The 15,498-nt window shown below is 41.6% G+C and overlaps 1 protein-coding gene across 6 annotated transcripts in view; it reads left to right on the forward strand.

Moving 5' to 3' along the window:
- scn8ab (sodium channel, voltage gated, type VIII, alpha subunit b) overlaps nucleotides 1-15,498 on the forward strand; it is a 55,746-nt gene that overhangs the window by 25,362 nt on the left and 14,886 nt on the right. For 4 of the 6 annotated variants that reach the window (XM_067587542.1, XM_067587538.1, XM_067587537.1 and 1 more), the window contains 13 exons: nucleotides 2,029-2,170; nucleotides 3,096-3,302; nucleotides 3,388-3,669; nucleotides 6,691-7,047; nucleotides 8,355-8,487; nucleotides 9,032-9,270; nucleotides 10,431-10,604; nucleotides 10,902-11,258; nucleotides 11,351-11,524; nucleotides 11,661-11,954; nucleotides 13,543-13,660; nucleotides 13,844-13,998; nucleotides 14,769-14,942. In XM_067587542.1, the coding sequence (XP_067443643.1) occupies nucleotides 2,029-2,170; nucleotides 3,096-3,302; nucleotides 3,388-3,669; nucleotides 6,691-7,047; nucleotides 8,355-8,487; nucleotides 9,032-9,270; nucleotides 10,431-10,604; nucleotides 10,902-11,258; nucleotides 11,351-11,524; nucleotides 11,661-11,954; nucleotides 13,543-13,660; nucleotides 13,844-13,998; nucleotides 14,769-14,942 (2,806 nt within the window). The remainder of the gene's footprint in view (nucleotides 1-2,028; nucleotides 2,171-3,095; nucleotides 3,303-3,387; nucleotides 3,670-6,690; nucleotides 7,048-8,354; nucleotides 8,488-9,031; nucleotides 9,271-10,430; nucleotides 10,605-10,901; nucleotides 11,259-11,350; nucleotides 11,525-11,660; nucleotides 11,955-13,542; nucleotides 13,661-13,843; nucleotides 13,999-14,768; nucleotides 14,943-15,498) is intronic. The other 2 variants (XM_067587540.1, XM_067587539.1) reach the window with 1 other exon arrangement.

A 15,498-nucleotide genomic window follows, 5' to 3' on the forward strand; every position in this document is an offset into this window, starting at 1 on the left:
TGCTAATTAGTGGCTATTGGTAATAATGGAACAAGTTATACAGTGATGGTGGTTGGACAACTGAGCGGGCCATGGCATTCAGATGAAGTTGCCTATCAAGCCAGTTAGACCAGCCACTGTGGTTTAGCCTGAGCAGATACAATGAAGATACAAGGCCGGGTCCTGCCACCAAGTAGTGGAGCTAGATAAATAGATGGCTGGATGACTGAGCAGGCCATGGCATTAAGAGGATACTGCCTGTCAAGCCAGTGGTGCCAGTTACGACAGTTTAGCCCAAGCAGATACAATGTAGATATAAGGAAGGGTTAAGCCGTTGAGTATCTGCTCTTTGCTTGGGTGAAAGTAGGATTGAAAGGCAACTTAAAGGTAAGCTAGGTCAGGGCTAAAGAAAGGTGCCACCTGTCATGGGGACCAGTAAATTTATGACATCACAGCCTTGATAGGTCAATTGCTGCAGGTCAACATTATTTTACATGAATACTGGGATTCCATAGGAATACTCGTCCAACTTTTGGCACATTTTACTGTGTATTGATAACTGGGAAGTGTGGGGTGACTCCAGGTCTGGCTCCTCCTGCATCTCACCAGCTGACAACCCTGTACATTGCACCAATTGCGCCTCTGTCAAGCATATTATTGTGGCCTGTTGGATCTTCATGGCTATGTCGGTTTTTGCAAACTTTACCACACACACAAACACCCTCAATTAGCATTTAATCAAGAAATTTGTGGTAGAGATAGTAAAAAAAACTTGAACAAGACAAGGTCAAAACCATATATATGACTGGACCGATTGTGTATTTGACCATACACAATCGGTCCAGTCATATACTAGGTTTTGACCTTGTCTTGTGTGAAATTATGGCCAATTTGTTAGAGAGATAGTCAGTGCTAGTGTCTATAATGTGAATAATTGGATATTAAATGTTCATCTGCTGTTTTCTGTAGTGGTCTCAGTAATGTTTGTTGTTAAAATGTACTGAAGTAGAATATCACATGACATGGTTAAGCTACATTTCAATAAAAAAAGGTTATAACAATACAGTACTTTCTACTCATATCTTTGGATATTTGATTTGAAAGAGAGCTGATTTTACTTCTAATTATGATTATTCTAATTATTAGTAAGTCCCCTTGCTCTTTTATCTGTTTCTATCTGTGGATGTCTCTTGTTTTTCACTCTGCATTGAGTGTTTTGTCAGAGTGATTGTTATTTGGGATGCTTTAACTCCTTCATGCCTCAATGCGCCTTTTTTCTGCCTCTTTCCCGGTTAAGGAGGCTGCGGTGGAAATTGTAAATGAAAGGAGGCTTATCTCCGCCCGGTTACTGCAGTTACAGTCAAATCAAGCGCAACTGCAGAGCAGCTGCCCCACACTGAACTGATATAACAGCTACATGAGTCACATGTTTTACCTGCAAGACTCATGTTTTAATGCTGTTGTTCATCACTTGTGATGTAAAAACGTCAGAGAAATGAAAAGCTTGTGTCCTGATATTAGTTCAGTTATTTAATCCAAATGCACCGAGGAGCATCTCTCCTGCAGTTTGCTGACAGTGCTGTCAGCTGGAGAGTCGATCACACTGGACGGTAGAGGAGGAGACACAGTGTGTGTATGTTGTTTGCAATATTTGTCTGTTTAAAGAGGAATTTAGCTGACTTCTCTGCATTTAAGAGCTGAGAGGTTCAGTGCTCGGAGCAGGAAACACAGTTGCTCTGCATTGCTCTGCTGTCCTCTGCTTCCATCATCTTGTGCCGATTAATTTTGAAAGAGCAACAGACAATGGGGAAACTCCAACACTGGGCCAGCAGGCCAATGGTATAACATCACTCACTCACGGACAACCGCAGTTATAGGGTTGGCTCCGCTGTTGCGGTCCAGCCAAAAAATAGTAATTATAGAGACCACTATTTAGGAACAAAATATTTTAGCATAAATATTTTTAGCAGTTCCCAAATGTGTTGATGCTAAAGTAACACATTTCTGTCATGTATAAAGTGTTTTTATATTTCTCTGTGTTTCTTTCAGTCGATGTCCAGAGGGTTTTACATGTATGAAAGCCGGAAGGAACCCCAACTATGGTTACACCAGTTTTGACAGCTTTGGATGGGCTTTCCTCACCCTCTTTCGACTCATGACCCAAGACTTCTGGGAGAATCTTTACATGCTGGTAAAGCACGGTTTTCCTTTTTTCTTCTGTGTCCTCTCCTTAGTGTTAAATTGAAACCAAAATGTCGAGAGGAAGCAAAAAGCAGGACTGCATATTTTGTGACAGTATGACCGATAGATGCAGTCTTTGACCCTTCTTACACCTGTTTTAGAGACCTATATTAAAGCCTCTCCAGTCCTCAGCAACTATCCAGAGAAGTAAAACACCCCCTAAGCAGTACTGATGATTTTGTCCTCTTGCCGTCATAAAAAATATATATACATCATCATCCTAATACCTGAATGAATCAGCAAAAGGTGCCTCTCGGCAACTCTCCCCCTCCGTTCATTTGCCCTCTATATAAAAGGAAAATGAAGGACAGCTGATCAGAAATATTGTAGCTAGGAGTGTGTGACTAGCCACTAGATTTTTTTCTATAATGCAGGGAGAAACAAATTTCTTGAATTATGAAAGATGTAGTTATTTGGATTTGTGTTAAAGCAATAAAACAAAAATACTTCATTTATTTTTGCTAAATAACCCTTAGAAGAGTCAGATTCTCTATCAAAACTGACATAAATGCAAGTTCAAAAAGATATAATGTGCACATATAGACCAAATATCAATATCGGCCTCAAAAATTCAGTATCAGGCTTAAAATTCACTTCATTTGGCAATTAGGCCAGTTAGTGTGTGTGTGTGTTTGTGTGTGTGTGTGTCTGGATGTTTTACTGGAGAAAGCCATGAACTGGAAATATAAAAGCACTAGTAATGCTGACACACAGAATAAGAAAGTACTGCAGGAAAAAAACTCATGCATAGTACAACTCTTTCACTAAGATGCATTCTCTTTATACCTTATCAATAGGTCAGTATGTCTGTTTAAAAACACAACCAATGTTATTTCAGATCAGTCTAAATCTCAGATTTGTTCTCATTTTGTCAGACTCTGCGAGCTGCAGGGAAGACCTACATGATCTTCTTTGTGCTGGTCATCTTTGTGGGCTCCTTCTACCTGGTGAATCTCATCTTGGCTGTGGTGGCCATGGCTTATGAAGAGCAGAACCAGGCCACTATTGAGGAGGCGGAGCAGAAAGAGGCTGAATTCAAAGCTATGCTGGAGCAGCTCAAGAGGCAGCAGGAGGAGACAATGGTCAGTCTCACTCTCTCTCTCTGACACACATGCCTTTACCCATTTGTCATAGTTTATGGTTATCATGTGTCTTTTTTTCTCCCAGGCTCCTGCCATGGCGACATCTGCAGGCACAGTTTCGGAGGCTGCTTTGGAGGATGAAGGAGGGGGGCACTTGTCCCGCAGCTCCTCTGAAGTCTCCAAGCTGAGCTCCAAGAGTGCCAAGGAGCGTCGCAACCGCAAGAAGAAATGGCGGCAGAAAGAGCAGGAGAAAGAGAAGGGAGACAGTGAGAAGGTTGTTAAGTCTGAGTCAGATGATGGCAGCAAGAAAAGCACCATTCGTTTCCCAGGAAGCCGGCTGGGGAGGAAGACATCAATCATGAACCAGGTAAAGTTAGCAAGACAAAATATACAGTGAATGCAGACTGTTGTTTGACCTGGCATGTAAAAAATACATGTACTAATGTTTCTGGAAACGTTTTTAGAGATGTTCTGGAATCATTGGCTGTTTTAGGTCTTTCAACATCATACACCCTCCTCCGGGTGATCCAGATGACGTTGACCAGGTCTTAGCTTGTGCCAAGATGACTGGTTACCTATGTCCTCCCCATGACTCTCCTCTCTTGAGCCACTGCTATCTTAAGGCTCTTCTATCACTTCATTGATGCATTGCATATGGCATTGCATATTGCATATTGATGCATTGCATCTCCTCTCTCCCTTGATGATTAGTGTGTTGTACGCTCTGGCCAGAGATAGTGCTGCAAAGCCCCTGCATCCAACTTCAACAGGCAGGCACCTGTCTGTCTAGCTGCCTTGCCTGCCCTTGCCGACCAGTCCCCCATACTTTGTGATTTTGCTCTCAAAGGCTTCATCAAAGCAGTCTTCAAAAGGGACTGTCACTTCCAGTAAGATGATTTGTTTGTTGGCTTCAGACCAGAGAACAATATCTGGTGTCAGAGTGGTGGTGCAGGGGGAACTTCAGCTACCTCTCCAAGTCTACCAGCTGATAGTTTTTTGCAGAGGCTAGTATGGTTCCGCAGTTCTAATGAAGGAGGGGTGGCCAGTCAGTACTTCAACACCATTTTGTCCTGCTGCCAATACTTTGGAGCAGCAGCTCAAAATGTGTTGCAGGGTTCCCCTTTCCATGCACAGGGGACATCTCAGCTGTGGCGACACCTTAACTCTGCTTGATGGACTGCTTCTGGTCGCCACATTCTTACAGTCTATATCTCAATGCCAGCTTTTGTCACCTTCAGGTCTGTCAACTGCTGGTACTGCAGCAGTTCTCTGGTCCTTGCCATCTTGAATTCCTCCTTAAGAGACTTGAATAGTAGCTCCAGCCATCTTCAGAGGTAGGTGCTCACCTTCCTCTCCAAGGCCTCAATGGTTGAGACTGGCACTTTGCACACCAGGAGTGGCCACAAGATTATAGACAGAATTTCATGTTGGGACTGCCATGCTTTGAACTTTCCTGACAGTCCTGACTGGTCCACAGATTTCAGCCCTCTTGTTCAGTGCAGATTGATCAGATGGATGTTGTGTCCCTCAGGCACTTTTGCTGTCGTACGCCTTACGCCAGCTTTTCACTGGCTTCTATGTGATGGTTGGAAACGTAGTGCCTGTGATGCTGAAGCACGCCAGAATGAGTCATCATCCTTGAGCCTGGCTCGGACTCTGTGGTGACTGCATGTTCATCACCAGAGAAAACAAGATGATACCTTGATCTTATACCAGAGTGAAGTAATTCTAGAGGAGACTCTCATCCTGAAGTTGTAGTCAGCATTGAGGTCTCTGGTTCTGCGGTGGACATGATGTTTTGTAAGTGTGAACTGGCCAAGCTAATGTGGTATCAACTGGTAAGCCACAACACTGACAGGTTGCCCTTGTTCTCTCTGGCTTTCCTGATGAGCTGTGCCGCTACTCCTGTATGCTCCAATCATCCTGGCATTCCTAAGATGCCATGCTTCTGGACCAATGTATCAATGAAGCTATTCTTGGTGAAGAAGATGCAGCATCTACTGGGCACAATGCTGATGAAGATCTTGGCTTCAACGCTCAAAAGCTTCGAGAAGTGGTCATTCCTCTTGGAGTTCTCCTCCTTTGGTATCTAAACAGCATCAGGAGTTGTTTTGTATGAATCCAGCCACAATGTCATCTTTTTTTGTTGTTGCTAAATTGTGAAGATAAATTATACGATGAAAACAGCTTTTATTTTAATGAATGTGAGGCATTTTCTGTATAACCAAAACTAAACTGTACTGTAATGTTGTTTAGGGGATAGAACAAAACAACTGGCTATGTTCCAGATCAAAACATCCCCAAAGCATGCATTTTGCTGCAATTGCTAGAATATGCTATATGCAATATGCTAGAATACTAACGCTTAAAAGAGAAGAATACAATCTCAATCATTTGTCTTATAGTTCAAAGTCAGTTTATTCTTTAAATTGTCTGATTTTCCCACATGTATAATTACTGGATTCTTGTGATCTTCTTTACAGAAACAAGGAGGACAAAACTGCATGAATGACAATAAGACAAGGAAAAGACAATACATTTATAAAATCATCAGAACTATAATTTTGTATAATTTCATTGCTACATTATAGTACATTACAATGATGCAGTTCTCATGTTGTAACAGTGGTTGAGCAAATTTACAAAGAAAACTCTCCATTAGTCTTTAACATTGTTTTCTGTCTCCTTCTCTAAATATAAATTGGCTCATTTTGTGATAAACACATGCTTGGGTACATAAGACATAAGACACTTTATTGTCATTGTAGGAATACAACAAAATGGTAACTCTCAGTGCCCAGCAGCCATGAGAACAAGATAAAAACAAGATAACAAGATAGAAACAAGATGTGAAATAAAAAAAACAAGATAAAAATATAAAACATAAAAAATAAAAACAAGATAAATAATACAAATTAATAAAAGGTATTACACAACAAGTTACATGTATGTAATGAAGTGTTTGAATGGATTAACAGTTGGGTGGTAATATTTACAGTCTTCAGTCCACAACAGCTAGTGGGGGGGGGGGGCAGTGATGGATGCTACAGCTCTGGGGAAAAAGCTGTACTTTAGTCTGTTAGCTCGGGCTTTGATGGCTCTGTATCTCTTCCCTGAGGGCAAGGGGACAAATTGTGAACTGGGTGGGTTGGGTCCTTACTGATGTTTCTAGCCTTCTTGTGGTCTTCTGGTTATTTTTTTGTGGTCTTCTGGTTATTTTTTTGTGGTCTTCTGGTTATTTTTTGTGGTCTTCTGGTTATTTTTTGTATAATCTGTGCCCCTCTTGCCCTCTTCACCTTGTCCTTCTATCTACACATCAGCAAACTCCTGCTGTTTTAATAACTCCTCAACTCACTCTCCTTCTCTGCGTCTGTCTCTCCCTCTTCAGTCACTTCTCAGCATCCCAGGCTCACCCTTCATGTCGCGCCACAACAGCCGCAGCAGCATCTTCAGCTTCAAAGGCCGTTCCAAGGACATGGGCTCAGAGAACGAGTTTGCCGATGACGAACACAGTACAGTGGAGGAGAGCGAAGACCGCCGGGGCTCCCTATTTATCCCTTACCGCCGCAACAGCTACAGTGGCTACAGCCAAGGCTCGTCACGCATCCACCCGCTGGCACCCCACTCTGGAGGGAAGAGGAACAGCACAGTGGACTGCAATGGCGTGGTGTCTCTCATCGGCCCTGGGCCCGGCAGACGGCTTCTGCCTGAGGTGAAAATAGATAAGGCAGCCACTGATGACAGTGTAAGGACGTCCATGGGACACCGATACAGTATAGGCATGATGGTGGTGGCCCCGGTCTCTGCAGCTTCTCCTTCACAGCCTCTTCCCCTTGGCACTTGTTCCTCTTTCCCTAAACTAAGTAGCTCCCTTTTCCTCCCCTGATCTCAAAATATCTTGATTCCATTTTTATTTCATCTTATACTGCCACTTACACTTACAGCCTGATCTAATGCCTCTTTTCCATTGTTCCTTTTTAACAGCCCTAGGAGGCACTAACCAGCTCTGACAGTATCCACTCACTCACAGCCTTACAAGCATCATGATTATCATTTAATTGATTAATATCTGTCAATAACGCAATATCAGCCCCCATAAATTCTCCTAACAATTCTATCACCAAGCTCACTCCTATACAGTCATTGTCATTCATAAAAAAACAAGACTATCAAAACATTTTACAAGAAAAAAAAACTCTCTGTCACTACTTCTTCATCTTTCATTTTAAGGGGCTTTCCATGTCCGGGCCCATACAGTTTCCTATCTCTGCTTTTATCTCCTCTCTATTTCTCTCTGTCTCTTTCTTTCACTTTCAGTATCTTTCTGCCTCCCTCTCTTTCCTTTCCTCTCACTCACTTGTCCTCATTTATCCTCTGCTCCTGAGCAACTGGATGGTGCAAAAACAAATCTGAAACTTTTTTTCTATAATCCTCCTCATTCTAGGTAGCATGGTAGACCCCTCTTTTATTCTCAACCAATCTACCTGCTTTTATCTTTTGACCTCTCTTCAAATGTAGCATGGTGTAGCAGCAAATGATGTCTTGAATTCCCTTCTGTTCTTGACATGCATGCAATTGCATGCAATTTAATGTTTAATACTTGGGGTCGTAGATATGTTATGTACAGTACATGATGAAGGGTTTAGAAAGTGTACTATAAATTCTCAAATAAAAGCTAGTAACTTTAATAGAAAACTGGGGAAATTAGATTTAAAGGTCTGTCTCTTATAATAGTTAGTTTTAAATAAAGACTTGGTTCTGTTTGAGAATTTACAGTATGAATTTGAAATGTTTTGTGTGATATGTTGCAGGAAATGCTTAAATAGAACAAGTCAGGTATTTTTGGGGAACCGTACATTGTAAAAAGATTTGATGATGTGATGTGAAGCGCTGCATTCATCACATTAGGTTTTTTCATTTTCTATGCAGGCCTAGGGCATAATTTATAGTTCAGATAGCTTTAGAGCATTAGTTTTAATGTGTGCTTGTTTGTGAGTATGCATTCATGCGAGCACTATCTCTTACTGACATCATGTATTTCTCTGAGTACAGACTACAGATGTGGAGATCAAGAAGAAGCACTCTGGCTCTCTCATGGTATCTGTGGATCAGCTTAACTCCTCCTTTAAAGGAAAGGACCGTGCCAACAGTCAGATGAGCGTAGTGACCAACACACTGATAGAAGGTACAGATAGTGACACATTTCCTTTTTCCTTTTCAAAATTGTCCTATGCCATTCAAGGTCTAATTTAGCAACTGTACCAAAATAAGATCTCTGTTATTCAGATTAAACCATCAAATTGGCCTTGAATTTACAGCTGGAGTTAAATATGTGTCCCTATTATACGTACGCAAACTGTCTGCTTTAGATCTGGATATGGATATAGCATAAATGGGAAGGCAGGCTCGACCGCATCAGCTGTCTGATGTCAACAAAATGCTGTTGTCTGCAACTTGTGGGCAGAAAACCTGTGCCTCACAAAAATTAGCAAGTTGTAGGAATTGCATTTGATTTTCACCTGACCTCAAATCGATGTTTTCCTTATGCAGACAGGACTTTCAGGTACAGATTGCACCAGAAATTTGACTGTTGCTCACCAGGAAGTTTGTGGTATAGACAAGAAAATAGTAAAAAAAAAAAAATATTGCTTGTGTGACTTTTTGTTTCACTCTTACCTGTTTTGGCTTTCTCAACCTTTCTCATTCCCTTCCTTAATCTCTCTCTGCAGAGTTGGAGGAGTCTCAGAGGAAATGTCCTCCCTGTTGGTACAAGTTTGCCAACACCTTCCTCATCTGGGAGTGCTTTCCCTTCTGGCTGAAGATCAAGCACATAGTCTATTTGATTGTCATGGACCCATTTGTTGACCTGGCCATCACCATCTGTATTGTCCTCAACACCCTCTTCATGGCCATGGAGCACTACCCCATGACTGACGAGTTTGAGGGAGTCCTGGCTGTTGGCAACCTGGTGAGAAACTGCAGCTCTTCTTTTGTCCGTTCTTGTACTGTTGCCATTTGTCTTTGTAACTTTTTATGCTTGCATCAACCTCATTATCCCTCTCAGGAGTTACAGAAGCATTGCAGGTTCAGTTTGCCCCACCTATATAACCTCAAACCAATGCATCATTTGGTATGTGCACTTAAGTATACACACACACACTGTATATAGGAGGTTGATGGGGTCTCATTAAAGATTTAGTTCCATTTTAATGTAGCCAGCGAGCCTGCTCCCCAAACTCTCATCACCCCGACTCAGGTCTTTCTTTAGCTTCCACTGCATCCCATTTACCTCAACTTTACTTTACTCAACTGATCTGTCCAGGACTGGTTTGGCGGAGTACAAATGTATAGCAGACATTTTGATTTGTCTGTGCTGTACCCTTGCTGTCAGACATCACTGTGGCACAGCTGTCTGAGGGCAGCAGTATTGGCACAGTGTCAATACTGAGACAGGAAATGAGGTCAGAGGGATTGGCACGCTTACAGGGGTGAAACAGGATCTGAAGTCAGAGAAATTGGCGTGGTGTGATAGATGGTGCAGTATGAATCATTGGTTGTTCTCTACAGCACTGATTGGGCACATGATTAGCTGGGTGGAGAGTACAGGAATGTCTCAGAGTACTACAGCTCTGTACAGGTTCTGCTGGAATACTGTGCCATTGCTGTATGACCTTGCCCTGTCAGGAGAGTCCTCACTCTTAAGCAAATCACTGTTTTAATCGGCTCTACTTCAAACAAAACATAAGAAACCCAGTTATTTTCATTTAGCACTCAATTTCCCCTTAAGGCCTCTAGAACGGGGAAAGGTTCTGTTACTGGGAAACAGGGAAAATCTGTTACTGTTACTTCATGGAAGGAGGTGTATCCTCAAGGGTAACTTCATGTTACAATAGTAAGCATAAATAAGTAAGTCCAACCAATAAAGCAATCACAAATACTTTCAAAGATTCATTATTCACTTTCACACGACCTTCCTCCTTACCCTGTTTTCGCCAAAAAAAACATCACAGTAAAGACGTAATGTTACTATTTCAAGGGACCTCTAGTTACATTTGGCTTTTGTGGGAAAATATAATAAGTTCAAGTATTTATTATGTCATTTATGTGATATTCTGTGTGGGTCTGTAGGTTTTCACAGGCATCTTTGCTGGGGAGATGTTTGCCAAACTGATCGCCATGGACCCTTACTACTACTTCCAAGAAGGCTGGAACTGCTTTGATGGTTTCATTGTGACTCTGAGTTTAGTTGAGCTGGGGCTGGCTGATGTGGAAGGTCTGTCGGTGCTCAGGTCATTCCGATTGGTAAGTGGAAGAGAAAAGAGACTGTCAACATCTGTTTACCTCATCTAGCCCTCATGTTCAGGCCATGTGTATCATTAATGAGAGATGAAAGTGTCAGGCTGAAAAGATCTTTTAACAGGTCACATTTTCAGAGCAGACTGAATCTTAGAAATGTGATGTTTATTTGATAATCCCTCTCAATGTATATATGATGTTCCTGTGCCGGATCAAACCGCAGTCAATATGTTTGCTTCACATGGCCTTTAAATTAAATTAAAATAATATGTGGAATAATCCTGTTTCCTGTCTCCCATGTAGTTAAGAGTGTTCAAACTGGCCAAATCATGGCCCACCCTGAACATGCTGATCAAGATCATCGGTAACTCAGTGGGAGCCCTGGGTAATCTGACCCTCGTGCTGGCTATCATCGTCTTCATCTTTGCCGTTGTGGGCATGCAGCTGTTTGGCAAAAGCTACAAGGATTGTGTGTGTAGGATCGCAGAGGACTGTGAGCTGCCCCGCTGGCACATGAACGACTTCTTCCACTCCTTCCTGATTGTGTTCAGAGTGTTGTGCGGGGAGTGGATCGAGACCATGTGGGACTGTATGGAGGTGGCAGGACAGACCATGTGCCTCACTGTCTTCATGATGGTCATGGTCATCGGAAACCTGGTGGTAAGAAAAGACAAAGATTACATAGTGTAGATGCTATTTATCCATTTACTGTGAGTGCAAGGGTTCCAGCTTTTGTGATGTTTATTTTTTAGGTGTTGAACCTGTTTCTGGCCTTGCTGCTGAGCTCGTTCAGTGCAGACAACCTCGCTGCCACAGATGATGATGGTGAGCCCAACAACCTCCAGCTTGCGGTTGCCCGCATCAAGAGAGGTGTTGCCTGGTTCAAGGCCAACATGCGGGTCTTTGTAGCCACAGTGCTCAAGAAGGTACCTTATAATCAATAATCTACATGCATGAGCAATTCTTGGTTGTTAAATAAGTTGAACTTTGAGTGTTTATGATCACATTCTTGTTCTCTAATAGCATTTTTTGTTCACACTATTTTGTCACTCTGACATGCAGTCTGAAGAGGATGAACAGAAGCCTCTGGATGAAATGTACGAGAAGAAGCTCAACTGTATTGCAAACCACACAGTGGACATCAACCGTGAACTGGACTATGCTAAAAATGGCAATGGCACCACCAGCGGCATTGGGAGCAGTGTGGGAAAGTACATGATTGATGAGGACTACATGTCCTTCATCCACAACCCCAACCTCACTGTCTGCGTCCCTATTGCTGTTGGCGAGTCAGACTTTGAAAACCTTAATACGGAAGACTTCAGCAGTGAATCGGATGTGGAGAACAGTAAAGATGTGAGTAGGAAGGACTGGTAAGAGTGTGAGCATGCAGGAAAGATGTCAGCAGAGACGTGGCAGCAGTGATGTCCTTGCTTAAGAGTTTGATGATTGTATGGGTAAATTATTAATTATTGCTTGATGGAGGGAGATTTTGTGGTGGTGGTATTATTCTGGATGCTGTTTATTGGAGATAAACATTTATGCTAAATCAGCATAAAATTAATATTTTAACATGGTCCACACTAGTGCTACAGTATGGTAAAGTTTGCCAAATAGGTGACTTAACGTACTCATGTAGGTGATGTAATAAGACAGAATGCACATGTGTAAAGTGTGTATTTGTTTGTGTGCACCCAACCAGCATCGTTTGATTCATTAAGCAGAACTGGCCTGAGCTGCCACTTTAAAGACATTTAGTTTACCTGACATTTCAGAACATCCATTTAGACACGAGAGCTGCAACACTGAGCCTAAGTGCTGACAAAGGCAGTTGTGACGACAGACAGACAAACATACTGTCTACTGTATAGTATGAATGTGGGAGAAGGGTACGCCAGACCCTAAGCGTGTAGAGAAGTGCGATGCATGGGTCACCTTGACCTGGTTTGTAGTAGGAAGAAAGGAGATAATGCAGCAGCGTCACTACTGTACCTGCACCAGGTTCATATTCCACTGGGCTCCCACACAACAAATCTTCCCTGCACCACATCCAGCCATGGGCTACACTGCAGGGGAGCAGACACAGACAGAGCTGCTCACAGCCAATCAGAAAAGCAGGGATTCTTCTGGCTGAGGAAGAGAAAAGAGAGGGAGAGGGAAGAGAGCACAGTTGCAGTCCTTTGCTGACGACTTAAGATTATTAAGTGCAGGATCATTCTCTAGTGAATTGAATTGGCTGAGTGTCTCTGTCTGCATGTGCACAAGCGTGTGTATACTTTATTGCAATAAGGCCGCTGTTATGCTGGTGTTTCACTAGTTTGCCCTGTCTCACCTTGACTCATTGTTAAGATGTGACATGATTTATTGGTACAGGTGGACTTCACCAAGCAGCAGCTTTGGTTTTAATGTCTACAAATGTGAGATGTTATACTCGTCTTTACTACATCCTACAGCAATGAATTTCATATCCAGATCAATTCCTATTCAGTTCATCCATCTATTCATTCAAAAATGATATAATATATAAATTGTATACAAATTGATTTTATTTTTGTTTATAAAACTCTTTGGTTTGACTGAACATGTACAAGCATAAAGCCTTTGTTTAATTCTTTCATCACCAATGAAGGAATCCTTCACCCCGAAAACAGTTCAAGTGCAATCAATCGCTGGTCAAGTTCATTTACTACCTTGTGAATATCTGTTAATAACTCTGCAGGGTAGTCAGTGGCAGAGGTAGAACTAGCTACACTACATGACTGCAACATGTATACCTCTAGCAATAAATCATGTCATGCACATGAACCCAAAAGACCATTAATGTAATGGCTGTACTGGCACTGTGCCGTATCCATATGCTTTCAGCATCTTACTGCTGAGCCCATAATATTCAGAGAGAAATTCAGAGGTTGAATTGATCTCCTTGGTCCTCTGTTTGTCCTAGTTGGATGACACTAGTTCGTCTGAGGGCAGCACAATAGACATCAAGCCTGATGTGGAGGAGGTGGCAGTGGTGGAGGTAGTGGAGGAGTACATTGACCCAGATGCCTGCTGGACAGATGGTAGGTGGTGTTCATAATTTGACTTTGTGGTTCATAATTGCAATGAACAGACAGTAAATAATATTAAGATTGTATATAATATATTAATAGCACTGTGAGACATATTTCATTGTGCCCATTGGTAGTATTATGCATCCATCTCTTTGGTGGATATCAGCAGTTGTGTTTTTATTTGTCATACAGAATGTGTGGCCAAATACAAATGCTGTGATGTTCCCATCACGCACGGCTGGGGGAAGCACTGGTGGTTCCTGAGGAAGACGTGTTACCTGATTGTAGAACACAACTGGTTTGAAACCCTCATCATCTTTATGATCTTGCTCAGCAGTGGAGCCCTGGTAAGAGCACAAACAAAACTTTTTAACACAATCATAAACATGACACTAATGCTACTATTAGTACTTGTAATTATTATTTTGAAACTCTTATCAAACCAGAGTCACAAAATGCTTTAAACCATTATAAGAAATGTAAGAGACAACTGAGAAGACGTGGAATAAATAAAACAAGGATATGGCATTTACACGGTTAAAGAAAGTTAATCCCATTTCCTTATAAGGATGTGAGCAAGCAAGATCATCTGCTTTTCTACTACAACTGTGTCTTGATATGGTGGTGGCTAATGGACAGCAAAGTGCTGTAATGCACCAACCTTTCAACCAGCAGAATCCAGCTTAGGTTTGCAGCTTTCTGGAGGGGGGAAGGCCTGTGGCCAAATCAAAACACTCATGTGCTGAAGAACGGACACAAGCGATGAAGAATAGAGCTGAGGGAATGATCATTCTAGTTTAACGGGTGAAATATCTCCTTTATTGACTAGTGTTCCTTTACTATGTAAACAACTCATTCTCTGAAGGTAAACAGAGCATATAAGCTGCTAAAGATGATTTAGAACAATAAAAACAATCTATAAGTGTCCCATTTTTCAGTTACATTCAAATCACCTTGTATAGATGATAATATTGGTTGATAAAGATTGCTTACTATTTTTATTGGTTTTATTGCAATCAAACATTAAACAAACACGCTGTAAGATGTGGCTTGTAATGTATCAACGGTGACATCAGTTAAGCCATTGTGTGTCTGATGCTTCTCTGCTGCTCTTCAGGCCTTTGAGGATGTGTACATTGAGCAGAGGAAGACAGTCCGCATCATTCTGGAGTATGCTGATCGGGTTTTCACCTATATCTTCATCCTGGAGATGTTGCTGAAATGGGTGGCCTACGGCTTTGTGAAGTACTTCACTAATGCTTGGTGTTGGTTAGACTTCTTCATTGTGGATGTAAGTACATTTGCATACTAATTTTTTGTATACTTTAAGTGCAGAAATGTAATTTGTACAAGTCATTTGGTTCAAGTTTTTATGATGATATTTTAAGATTGCAGCATCAAAGAAATATAACAAGGGTTTTAGAGACTGCCTCACTGGTCAACTTAACCATTAAGACAGACTGTACATTAGCATTTTTATGAGTCAAAACTAGTAGTAGTTTAAAGAGTTTTGTCAATTAGGTTTCAGTTTGACACACCAAACTCTGAGTGATGACAGTATTCCTCTTGTAGATGTTACTGAAGATATATGAATCTGAAGGTTATATAATAAAAACCCTAATAACTTTAACAGTATCAGGATGGATTTCTGGAGCAAATGATCTATTGGGGAAATGTATATGGCTTTTTTGTCTATATCCACATATTGAGAAAGTTGACTAAATGGATCAGTGTCTAAAAAAAACATGGTTGAATTTAACCTTGGATTAGGCATTAAAAATAATGTGTCTTGCAAAACAAAATAATATTAGGTCACAGCTTGAGAGCCAGACTGTATTCATCACACA

Source organism: Thunnus thynnus, chromosome 4, assembly GCF_963924715.1.
Source record: "Thunnus thynnus chromosome 4, fThuThy2.1, whole genome shotgun sequence".
Lineage (NCBI taxonomy): Eukaryota > Metazoa > Chordata > Actinopteri > Scombriformes > Scombridae > Thunnus > Thunnus thynnus.